This window comes from Brassica oleracea, chromosome C4 (assembly GCF_000695525.1).
Source record: "Brassica oleracea var. oleracea cultivar TO1000 chromosome C4, BOL, whole genome shotgun sequence".
NCBI classification, from domain to species: domain Eukaryota; kingdom Viridiplantae; phylum Streptophyta; class Magnoliopsida; order Brassicales; family Brassicaceae; genus Brassica; species Brassica oleracea.
Genome location: NC_027751.1, coordinates 3,633,907 through 3,646,675, shown reverse-complemented (window position 1 = coordinate 3,646,675; position 12,769 = coordinate 3,633,907). Strand labels below are relative to the sequence as shown.

The 12,769-nt window shown below is 35.3% G+C and overlaps 1 protein-coding gene and 1 long non-coding RNA gene across 2 annotated transcripts; both read right to left on the bottom strand.

The window, feature by feature from the left end:
* Window positions 1-296: 296 nt before the first annotated feature.
* On the bottom strand, window positions 297-911 carry LOC106341403. Its single transcript, XR_001269639.1, has 2 exons — window positions 791-911; window positions 297-663 (listed from the first exon to the last, which is right to left on the bottom strand). It is a non-coding gene; the product is annotated as an uncharacterized LOC106341403 (long non-coding RNA).
* Window positions 912-2,799: 1,888 nt separating this feature from the next.
* LOC106339733 (ethylene-responsive transcription factor ERF034) lies at window positions 2,800-3,898 on the bottom strand. Its single transcript, XM_013778598.1, has one exon. The coding sequence runs from the start codon at window positions 3,830-3,832 to the stop codon at window positions 2,981-2,983; it is 852 nt and encodes a 283-aa protein (XP_013634052.1). The 5' UTR covers window positions 3,833-3,898; the 3' UTR covers window positions 2,800-2,980.
* Between the last annotated feature and the right edge of the window lie 8,871 nt (window positions 3,899-12,769).

The window sequence follows — 12,769 nt, the reverse complement described above, 5'->3', positions numbered from 1 at the left end:
TTGGACTAAGATCTTCGACTGTGATAGGTAGAAAATAGAAGTACATAAATGAGATTAATATGAAAAAAATGTCGTTGTTTTCAGATTGATGATAAAAATCATTAGATTTAATTTTTAACGTTTTCCTTACTCGCGAGTGATAGTGATACGGTGTAGAAGAACATAAAAAAAATATACCATTTACCATTATTATTATTTTGGTCAGCCCCGTTTACCATTAAAAACTATGAAGTTATAAACTTATAATTAGTTATTAACCAGAAAATATTTTTTAGAAATTAATAGCAAATCCAAAAGAAAAGGGAGAAAATAGGTTTAACTAGTGTGCATTACGTACAATAGGCATAATTATATTTGTTGGGCTCCTAATAAGCTTGTATTATTCATATAAAACGAAGGCAGATATTAGGAGGTATTAAATAAAAACGTTATCCTTATTTTTTTTTTAAATCATTGATGTACGTCCTCGAGATAACTTATAATAGGTTGCAGTTACGCTTACAGTCTTCTTCCTTCGGGTAACACTTGGGCTCAGTAATAGCGTCGGGGACAAAACAACAAATACATCTGCGTAAATGTTTTTGGGCGGTTGGGCATATTATTCCCCTGCAATGCAATCGTTTCTAGCTGAATTGCCCGCTTTAATACCTTGGCCATCGACAACTATATAAACAAAAAAATAACAACAATATCATTTGGAGAAAAAAATAACTATTGAGAATATTATGATGTGGTTGCAATGGTGAAAAAAATAGATGATGAACAAAGTAAAACTTTTACAAATGCATACATTCGTGAAGAGAAAATAAAGCAATCAAGATGATGGAAAAAATAGCGAACTGTGATGACGGCATATTTTTCTTACGATACACATTTATTTTTCTTTTTTTTTGAATATTATATTTACTCTTTTTTTTGGTGTAATTTCTATTTAGATTAATTTATAGATAGAAGTATGTAAACTAGCAATGCGTCTTGGATGGGGATCCATAAAAATTGGTTAGGTTTGTTTGACCAATTCTTTTCTAATTATTGTCTGGTAATCATATTGATATTTAACTCTCTTTTTTTCTTATTCAGTTGTTTATAGAAACAATGAAACTATTGTGTGATAACTATATTAGAACAATACGTATGAGTTATTAATTGAAGTACTTTTTCGGAAAAACAAAATACTAATTATTTGGTAAAAATATCTGAAAAAAATAGTCCATGTAATGATCAGATCACACCAAAAATTGTGTATTGAGTTGGAAATAGTGATTAAAATGATCTATTTGCATATATTTTTCTGTTTGTTAAAGATTGTTGATTTGTTGTGTGTCGCCTGATAGAACCTTACCCTATAGTTTTAACGTGAACATTTTGATTATTACGTATTCTATGGGATATATTGTGAAAGTGTCATGCATCAATCTTATATATACAATAATCCCATTTCAATAACATTAATACATTTCCAGAATTAAGAAACACAAATGACAGATTAGGAAGTTGTGGGGGTACGTATAAGAATAATAAATCGATAGGTTGCTATCAAACTGAGACGTAACTATGTGTTGTAATTGTCTACATACATTCAAACCTTAAAATCATGAGAAAATAGAAAACTAACCCAACATTTAATAATTATTACTACGTATTGAGATAATGATAGTGATCTCACTATTACACCCACTATGTTTTTGTTTAGTGACCTGTGTTCAACTATCCTCAAGTCTCACCAAATACCATATACAATACATGCATGTATATCTGCTCTTTGTATATAGTCGAATATTACCAATTGTCAAGGAAAATAATAGTAGATGCAAAGTTTAAAAAAAATAAAAAAATAGATGCAAAGTATATGATGAATAAAATCGTAATTATTCATCATATTATAAATTGTTGTTTCCCCCTTTTCAAAAACCAATTTACCTATTCAATGAATACATTGATATATGATGAATATATCGTAATTATTCATCATATTATAAATTATTTTGTCTACTACGTATAGTTAATAAGATTATTTTTATCGTGGACGAAATCTATTATTTGAAAGGTGTGAAACTTGTCTTAACGAGTTTGATAGGGACTTTTTCTTCTTTATACCAAGGGCATTTCTAACCTCGTTAGAGTGAAATAATAGAGTAAAAAATAAGTTGACTCCAAATATAGAGTAACTTGATTTTTCTTTGTTTATCACTCTATTTTTTACTCTAAAATAGAGTATCATTGGAACAAACTCAAACTCTATTATAGATTTACTCTATTTTAGAGTAAAAGATAGGGTAAACCTACCGTGTAAGAAAATAGTTTCATGCAGTGGGTTTCACCTATTTTGCCATTCACTGTTATATGTAATAACAAGCGTATTAAATAAAATATAATTGTATATCTAAAACAAAGTTATTTGTCACTTTGAAATTGAAGGGTCCAATATGTTTGGGAATCAATAACAGTCTTCACCTTGCCTCATAGTGGTGAACAAAGTAAGGTGTTGGCCAAAAGCAATCACCTGATTACAGTCTATATCCTTTCACTTTTGACATACATTAAAGAAGTAGACAAATAGAAAAAGAAAAGAAAATTAACAAAAAAATGTAAAAGTTGCAAATGAAAGATCCAAAAACACCATCACCATGTGACTAATGTTCTTTTCCAACGCCTAAGTTTGTTTTTCTATTATAAATCTTAAAATAAATTTATCAAAAGTTTGTCGCCTTCAACCATCAGTTTCATAACCAACATCTCATAAAAAAAAAAAACTCATACACTGTATTTGACTGTTCTTTTTTTTTTTGGGTTTGTAGCTTTCTTTTAAAATGTTCTCAACACATTTATATTACAAAAACATTCATCAAACGTCTATTTGCTAAAAACAAAATAAAAATAAAGAAAAAGAAAAAGCAAACCAAACGTAAATAGAGAAATTAAAAATGAAGGGAAAAAAATAAAAACCAATTAGGTGTTAGAGTGAGGTGGAGAGTGTGATTTAGTCATTAAGACAGAAAAACGGCTCCTCAAGCCGAAACCCAGCATCGGCTCCACAGAGCTGCCACGTGGACGAGTCATACCAAAACGCATCGTTTCGAATAATCCCTATTTCATTTCCACCGTTAAACAAATCCGGCAAATCAAACAGTTTCTCTTCGTCGCTATCTTTGTCCACAAACGACGTCGTCGAGGCACAAGAAGTTTCCGACAATTCTTGAGTTATAATGTCCGAAGAAAACACCACACTGTCTGATAACGACTGAGCCATCACTGCTCCGCTCGGCTCGGCTTCAGTTTTTTCAGTAATGTCTGAATTATCCACGTGGAGTCCGCGGGAATCTTGCCAATTAACGGCGGCGGCGGTGGCAGCGGCTTGAATGTCTTTAGGAGAATTAGTGACCGGACGAGGAAGCTCGCCGGCTAATTCAGGAAAGTTGAGATAAGCCGTTGTACCTTTAATGGCTAAAGCCGCCACGTCATGAGCTCGTGCAGCCATATCAGCCGTTGGATAAGTACCGAGCCAGATTCTTGATTTCTTCCTCGGCTCTCTGATCTCGGACACCCATTTTCCCCAACTCCTCATCCGTACGCCTCTATACGTCGGATGCTTATCTCCGCCGTTGGACTTCCGCCGTTTCACTCCTTGATCATCAAGATCTTGGACGGCTAATGATGATAATGATCTTTGGGATGCTTTTCTTTTAGGGTTTCCTAAGTTAGAAGTTGACGATGATGACGATGATGAAGAAGATGTCGTGGGCGAAAAGGATAATGAGGCGGAGGAGGAGGACACGGCGGAGATAAAGGTAACTTGAGAAGCACTCTTCTCTACGTTGATTTGTGTTTCCATTGTTAGAGAGAAGCTTTAGAGAAAAGAGGGTTGCACAGAAATAGATGTGAAGTGGGCTATTAATATTCCTCCACAATCTTGTTTTTCCTTTGGCTTTTTCATAATATTATAAGGAAAAATATTAGTATAAAGAAAAAAATATATATATAATGGTATTTGGTCATAATAAAATGAATGACGGAGGATGAAACGGGGTCCACGGAACAAAGAAGATATTTTTGTGATTCACCGTTTTGGCGAACCAGTTTTTGTTCCATGTGAAAATAAATAGAAAGTTAGAAACAAACATGGTTTCATTTCAAATTCGTATTCTTTTTTTGTTCAAAAATTATGTGCATTCTTTTAAGAAACAGAATGAATACATATTACGTATTTAGTAATAAAAGAATATTGCATGCCACTCGTTTTTTTTTTGCTTAAATATTGTATGGCACTCGTTAAAATTTATTTATTGTTATCTTTTTACCCTCTTGTCTAATATGGCCCGACCCTCGTGCATGTGCGTCACCTCTTAACATATGAATCGCCCATCTTCCACTTTTATTTCCTCCGAATAAAATCAGGGTTAATGTATAGTTTTTTTTTTTTTTTTTTTTTTTTGAACAACGATACTGTATGATTTAGTATATATTATTGAGATATTATTTCTATTTCTCTCAGAGTCTCGTTTCCTTCTTTAGCATATTTGATTGGATAAATTAAGAAACAGAGTCGATGAATCAGATTGAGAAAGAGACCATACAAAATATTGTTTTGAGAATTCCATAGACAAGAAATTATAAAAATATGTTTCTATTATATTATACAATGATTAGTTATTTAGTTGATATAACATGCTTTAAAAGCTTAAAATTTTGCTCTTTATATAAAAGAGATCATTATTTCAATATTTTTCAATACTAATTTCAATACAATTATTTGAAATTTGATTAAACTATATAAACTTCTTTTGTGAAAAAACTAATTTAAAAGTCGACTCCACATTCGAAAAATAAAAACTCTAATCAGTATATTATTTATTATATGGTAGTTGGTTTGGGGTCTACTCTCGGAAGACTCTTCTCTTTTCTTTTAGTCAAAAAAACGTTATTTAGAAAGGTCTAGTTGTTACATTATAAGTCTCTAGTTATATATTAAGTTTTTTTATTATGGTAATGGAGAAACTGATTCAGTAATAGATAAGGTTTCAAAAACATGTCTACGTTTGCTAATAACTATGATTTCAAGAAAACCAATTAATATGTAAGTTTCCAAGGTTGAGCTGTATCCAGTTTGAAACGTTTGTTCCGATCGTTTCTAGGTGCAGCCTGTTTTCTAACTTGTCACCAAGAACAATTTTTTTTTTTTTTTTTTTTTTTTGATCAAAAAACGGTTCTTTCCTTACCGCCTCCTTTTATGGGCGGTTAAAAACTTAGTCTGACCGCAAAACTTACTCTGTGGGTAAGGACGCACATAGTTAAAGTAGTTACCACATTAATTAATTATGTCCAAATAAACAAAGTATATATTACACATGCCCATTCTTGAAATGAAAATATAATACCACGTATATAATTTGTTTAAATACGAATGGGTCACGGTATTAAATTTTGATTAAACATAAAACGTACACGTACCCAATCAAATTTATGTGAAAGAATATGTCTAGAACAGATCCATATATGTTATTGTATACCAAGGTAAAAGTGTTGAAACGTCATATTCGATTCGGCGGCATCATAATTAATTAAGAACCCACTTTACTTTATGTTTATTATATGGGAGAATTGCCTCACTCAAAACTTGGAGTCAAACCCAAAATAATACCCCAACTTGGGTCAAAGGCAAAAGTAACCTAAAAGGCTATTGAAATTACAACTATCCCCTTGTGACCAAACAAAAAAACGGAATTTTTTTTACGTTTCTACCCCTCGCAAGTCGTCTGTTTAGACGACTTGAAAATAAGTCGTCCAGACGACTTAACTGAAAGTCGTCTGGACAGTTAGTCTTAAACATAATTTAAAAATTTTGTAAAAAATATTTTGATAAGTGAAAAATGGGAATTATGTAATTAACATATGTCTTAGGAGGTATAAATTAAGATATAACAAATTTCAATTGTTTTCAGCATAGATGAGTGAAAGTAGTGAGTCATGATATTCTTAAGTTTATGTTTCATCAACATATGTTGTAGTATTGTATGTGTTCTTAGGGTTAGATTTTGGAAAGCATTAAAACCGTTTTTGAAAATTTTTAAAATTACTTATGCGTGTTCATTTCTGTGTATAGTAAACACTATTTAAGTATAATTTGATTTTATAACGTGGTTAGTTAGTTAATCTAGTCATTTTAGTTTAGGGGTTCATTTTAGGGTCTAGGACGACTTAATATTTTGTCGTCTGAAAACAGACGACTAAATATTAAGTCGTCTGTTGTACATTATCAGCCAGAATAAGTCGTCTAAACCGGACCAAACCTTAAAGTTTACCAATGTAATTTTAAAGCTAACCGGATTATTTACCCAATATATAAGGTGATTTTTATTTTTTTTGTTTCATTTTTCGCGAAATTCAGAAACCCTAACAGTTCTCCCTCTCAAAGGCGATTTCGAATTCCCACGATTTCCGAACAAACCATCGTTCTCAACATCGGCTATCTATCTCACTTCATTCTCACCGTTGTCGCCGCAGCTTCTTCTAACCCTAGCCGCGCCGATTCCTCTAAACCCTAGCGCCGCCGATTCCACTATTTCCGAACAAACCGTCGCCCTCGCCACCGTGGTCACCAACGTTCTAAACACTAGCGCCGCCGCTTCTTCTAAACCCTAGCGCCGCCGCTTCTTCTCTGTAAACCTTAGCGCCGTTTCTCTGTAAACCCTAACGCCGCTAAGTCATCAATCTCGAGGAAAAGATGAACATAAAACGTTGTCTCTATCAATTTACTCATTCTCACCGTTTCACGTTTATTTTTTCAGATCTATAACCGCAATGACGAGTACTCCAACTCCTTCTGCGACTGGAAGACTTGTAAGTAATTTAAGTCGTCTACTAAGTCGTCTGGACTTATATTGTTGTCTTTGATTATTTTGCAGACAAAAAGGATGGATATTCCAGAACTCCCCCGTAGGTTATACACATCAGGGGAAGAACCAGAAGCCCACAATAGCATTTCGTATCATACGGATAACAGCAAGTTGCATACTGCTCTTAGGAAAGCTCTTACTGATGACGAATTTGAAGAGCTCAAGGAGTCGAGTTTGGGAGTTTTCATCAAGTTCAAGGAGCAGGGATTTGGTTGGGCTTCAAGGCTGGTTCACTACATGCTCAGTTTCAAGCTGGACATTAAGAAGAAGTATGAGATGTGGTCTCTCGTTGGTCCAGAACCTTTGAGGTTTTCACTGTTAGAGTTTGAAAACCTCACTGGTCTAAACTGCGAGTACATCGAGGACCTTGAGACACCAAAATGTGACGTTACCCCAGAGATGGTTTCTTTCTGGGGGATGCTGGGAGTTCATCTGGAAGCTGGGCCAACTACTGATCAGATAATAGCAGCACTGAAGAGATGCGGGGATTGGTCCAGGGAAGATCGCAAGCGGCTCGCGTACCTCTCCATCTTCACTGGATTCATTGAAGGGAGAAAGTTTTCAACCGCTACACGATCTACTCTGGCAAGGCTAGTGATGGATTTAGAACGGTTTGAGAATTATCCATGGGGGAGAGTCGCGTTTAAGGTGCTGATGGACTCTTTGTGGAACAAAGAAATTGCTGGCTGTTACACCGTGGATGGGTTTATACAAGTTCTTCAGGTCTAGACGTACACAGCTATGCCGGAATTGGGTGCTAGTATTGGTGGTCCCAGAGCAGACAGTCCGTCTCCACCGATACTGGCTTACGAGGGCAGCAGAGGCCGCAGATCAATGAAAGCTGCTATCTTGAGTCAGGTATTTACTTCAATCCAAAAGACTGCGCAGACGACTTATTATAAGTCGTCTGGAAAGTCTTCCATCTGGACGACTTATTAGACGACTTATAATAAGGCGTCTGGAAAGTCTTCCCAGCTGGACGACTTATCGGACGACTTAATTAAGTCGTCTGGAAAGTCTTCCATCTGGACGACTTATTAGACGACTTATAATAAGGCGTCTGGAAAGTCTTCCCAGCTGGACGACTTATCGGACGACTTAATTAAGTCGTCTGGAAAGTCTTCCATCTGGACGACTTATTAGACGACTTATAATAAGGCGTCTGGAAAGTCTTCCCAGCTGGACGACTTATCGGACGACTTAATTAAGTCGTCTGGAAAGTCTTCCATCTGGACGACTTATTAGACGACTTATAATAAGGCGTCTGGAAAGTCTTCCCAGCTGGACGACTTATCGGACGACTTAATTAAGTCGTCTGGAAAGTCTTCCATCTGGACGACTTATTAGACGACTTATAATAAGGCGTCTGGAAAGTCTTCCCAGCTGGACGACTTATCGGACGACTTAATTAAGTCGTCTGGAAAGTCTTCCATCTGGACGACTTATTAGACGACTTATAATAAGGCGTCTGGAAAGTCTTCCCAGCTGGACGACTTATCGGACGACTTAATTAAGTCGTCTGGAAAGTCTTCCATCTGGACGACTTATTAGACGACTTATAATAAGGCGTCTGGAAAGTCTTCCCAGCTGGACGACTTATCGGACGACTTAATTAAGTCGTCTGGAAAGTCTTCCATCTGGACGACTTATTAGACGACTTATAATAAGGCGTCTGGAAAGTCTTCCCAGCTGGACGACTTATCGGACGACTTAATTAAGTCGTCTGGAAAGTCTTCCATCTGGACGACTTATTAGACGACTTATAATAAGGCGTCTGGAAAGTCTTCCCAGCTGGACGACTTATCGGACGACTTAATTAAGTCGTCTGGAAAGTCTTCCATCTGGACGACTTATTAGACGACTTATAATAAGGCGTCTGGAAAGTCTTCCCAGCTGGACGACTTATCGGACGACTTAATTAAGTCGTCTGGAAAGTCTTCCATCTGGACGACTTATTAGACGACTTATAATAAGGCGTCTGGAAAGTCTTCCCAGCTGGACGACTTATCGGACGACTTAATTAAGTCGTCTGGAAAGTCTTCCATCTGGACGACTTATTAGACGACTTATAATAAGGCGTCTGGAAAGTCTTCCCAGCTGGACGACTTATCGGACGACTTAATTAAGTCGTCTGGAAAGTCTTCCATCTGGACGACTTATTAGACGACTTATAATAAGGCGTCTGGAAAGTCTTCCCAGCTGGACGACTTATCGGACGACTTAATTAAGTCGTCTGGAAAGTCTTCCATCTGGACGACTTATTAGACGACTTATAATAAGGCGTCTGGAAAGTCTTCCCAGCTGGACGACTTATCGGACGACTTAATTAAGTCGTCTGGAAAGTCTTCCATCTGGACGACTTATTAGACGACTTATAATAAGGCGTCTGGAAAGTCTTCCCAGCTGGACGACTTATCGGACGACTTAATTAAGTCGTCTGGAAAGTCTTCCATCTGGACGACTTATTAGACGACTTATAATAAGGCGTCTGGAAAGTCTTCCCAGCTGGACGACTTATCGGACGACTTAATTAAGTCGTCTGGAAAGTCTTCCATCTGGACGACTTATTAGACGACTTATAATAAGGCGTCTGGAAAGTCTTCCCAGCTGGACGACTTATCGGACGACTTAATTAAGTCGTGCTTCTTTACTGTCTCAACCTCATCTTTTTCAAGTATTTACAATATTGCCACTGCAATGAATAGTGGCAACAACCTTGTACGAACTGTTTGGAGCTTTTATTGCCCTTTAATGCACGTAAATCTCTTTACACTCTCTCTGTTTCAATTGTTATGAACTAAAAACAACATTTCTTTCACTTTCTCTCTATATTCATCCAAAAAACTCAAGCTTTTGATTCAAAATATGGGCTATGGTTGACAGAGCCATATTTCTTTCGTTTTTACTTACGGTTGCTTTCGTTTGAGGTTCTGGGTGGTTGGAGAAGACCTTGTGTGCAAACGAAGTCATCTCACCTAGTTTAAGGTACGAATTTGAATTTTTTTTCAAGATCTGTTCGCGTAGAAGACTTACTAGTAAGTCATCTGTATGTAGAAGACTTACTGATGAGTCTTCTGGTCAAACGGACGACTTAAATTAAGTCGTCCAGCTTTGTTTGTTAAAAAAAAACACTTCAGACGACTTATATATACGTCGTCTATGAGAAACGGGCTAGTTTTGCATTTGACCGAATCGTGTCAGATCTTTGACTATTTCTGGACGACTTATAATTCAGTCGTCTCTGGGAAAGTTAAAATTTCAATATTTTATGAAAACTTGACGACTTACGTGTAAGTCGTCCTAGGTTAGTTTTGTAATTGAAAAATAAAACTTCATAATTTAACTTTAACCAGACGACTTAATATAAAGTCGTCCAGCTAAACGACTTAATTTAAGGTCGTCCGGGATAAGCAAGGTTTGACCAGAAAATTGGGAAAAATTCTGGACGACTTTGCTTTCCCCGGACGACTTTAAATTAAGTCTTCTGGAGGGACGACTTTATATTAAGTCGTCTGGTTAAAGTTAAATTATGAAGTTTTATTTTTCAATTACAAAACTAACCTAGGACGACTTACACGTAAGTCGTCAAGTTTTCATAAAATATTGAAATTTTAACTTTCCCAGAGACGACTGAATTATAAGTCGTCCAGAAATAGTCAAAGATCTGACACGATTCGGTCAAATGCAAAACTAGCCCGTTTCTCGTAGACGACGTATATATAAGTCGTCTGGAGTGTTTTTTTTAACAAACAAAGCTGGACGACTTAATTTATGTCGTCCGTTTGACCAGAAGACTCATCAGTAAGTCTTCTACATACAGATGACTTACTAGTAAGTCTTCTACGCGAACAGATCTTGAAAAAAAATTCAAATTCGTACCTTAAACTAGGTGAGATGACTTCGTTTGCACACAGGGTCTTCTCCAACCACCCAGAACCTCAAACGAAAGCAACCGTAAGTCAAAACGAAAGAAATATGGCTCTGCAACCATAGCCCATATTTTGAATCAAAAGCTTGAGTTTTTTGGATGAATATAGAGAGAAAGTGAAAGAAATGTTGTTTTTAGTTCATAACAATTGAAACAGAGAGAGTGTAAAGAGATTTACGTGCATTAAAGGGCATTAAAAGCTCCAAACAGTTCGTACAAGGTTGTTGCCACTATTCATTGCAGTGGCAATATTGTAAATACTTGAAGAAGATGAGGTTGAGACAGTAAAGAAGCCATTTTCGAAAAAAAGAAAAAAAAATGTTAATGGCATTTTCGTAGATAAAATGCAGGTGTGGGGTTAAAATCTCAAAAAAAAAAGGAGTCAAAAGAAAATGTTAGTTTTCTGTTTGACTTCAAGTTTTGAGTCACTTTTGCAAAAAGCCTTTATTATATATATACATGGCATTGGCCATTGGCCACCACAATAAATAAATAAGAACTGCTTCAATTTTAAATATTTTCTCAGCTAGTGATTACACAATAATTCACTGAATATACATTATTCACAAGTATAGATTTATCTATCGATCTATATTCACAAAGTACTAATTGTAATGATATAAACTGAACTAGCTAGTATCCGCTTCAGGAAAGTGTGTAGGCTCATTCAGAATCTGTTAAGTTGATTGAGGAATATGGACCCCGTTAAACACAATTACGGTTCACAAGATTAATGATGTAGTCCAGTTTTATTTGAAAACAATATGAGTGGTATTAGTATATATTCATCCTTCGTGATTATAGATTTGACATAACGGTGTGATAGCTCTACAATGAATGATGAAATAGTATATATGTAATTGAATGACGTTTTTACGTATATGGTAATCATAAAACGTCAGAATATTAGATAGGTCTAGTTAGAGATTGACACAAGTGGAAAAATCAAATGATGAAATATTTATCTTAGTATTCGTATTTGATCCTAACATTTTGGGCATTCGCTGGAAAATACCAATCGAAATTGTTTTGTCCAAAATTAAATTGATAAAAGTACTTGAAATTTTGACTTTGTACAATAGTGGTTTTACTCTATATTTTGGACTATAATTAATTGGTATCAAAATACAAATAAAGTGTAGAGTTAACTTAAATATATATATATATATATATATATACACTTTAACTGATGTTATATTATAGTAGAGGAGTGTCTGCGCAGAATATTGTTTTATTCTTCTTAAATATAATTTTCTGATGATGTGATTATGTGGTCAGTATTTATTTGTGAAGAGCATTATTTGATGTTTTATTATGTTATGTAGTATTAGGTAATAAGTTAATATATTATGTGTTTGTCTTTTTAATAATGTGTTGTTGTATTATAATACTACTTATTAGTGGTTAAGTGAGTTTCCCATGTAAAACATATTGAATTTCAATAACTTTGTCTTTATGCATTTGTTGATTCCAAGATTAACAGCGTAAAAATTGTATTTTAATTTTTCAAAATTTTGAACATTACTCTTTTTAGATGTTTTTTGCACTCTCTCCCATCTTTTGACTTTGAGTCATCACCACCTATGTATTTCGTTTACCTCTCCGGTGTACAATGCTTCTCACCATCACTGGAAAAAGACTCACCTATGTGCTCTTGTTTTTCTTCACCTTTTTTTTGTCACTATTTCTTCACTTTCTTTTTCGGTGAGATTATCTGGTATTTGTTATAGATCATGCATTTTAGTTGCGGTTGTTTCTTACGGCGTTGTATGTTATTTCAGTCAATATTGGTCCTCTTTTTCCTTAGGTTTTGGCTAAGGTTAGAAACTACATCTCGTTGGGTTGGGTTAGAGTTTAGTTGTCATTGATGTTGTTTTCCTCGTCGCTGGTTTGCCGTCAATAGTCTCTGCTCGTCTTGGTTTTCAAGATCTGGTTTTTGATGATCTGA

Excerpts from the sequence above, each read along its gene's own strand:
- LOC106339733 (XM_013778598.1), bottom strand. The coding sequence starts at position 3,832 with ATGGAAACACAAATCAACGTAGAGAAGAGTGCTTCTCAAGTTACCTTT.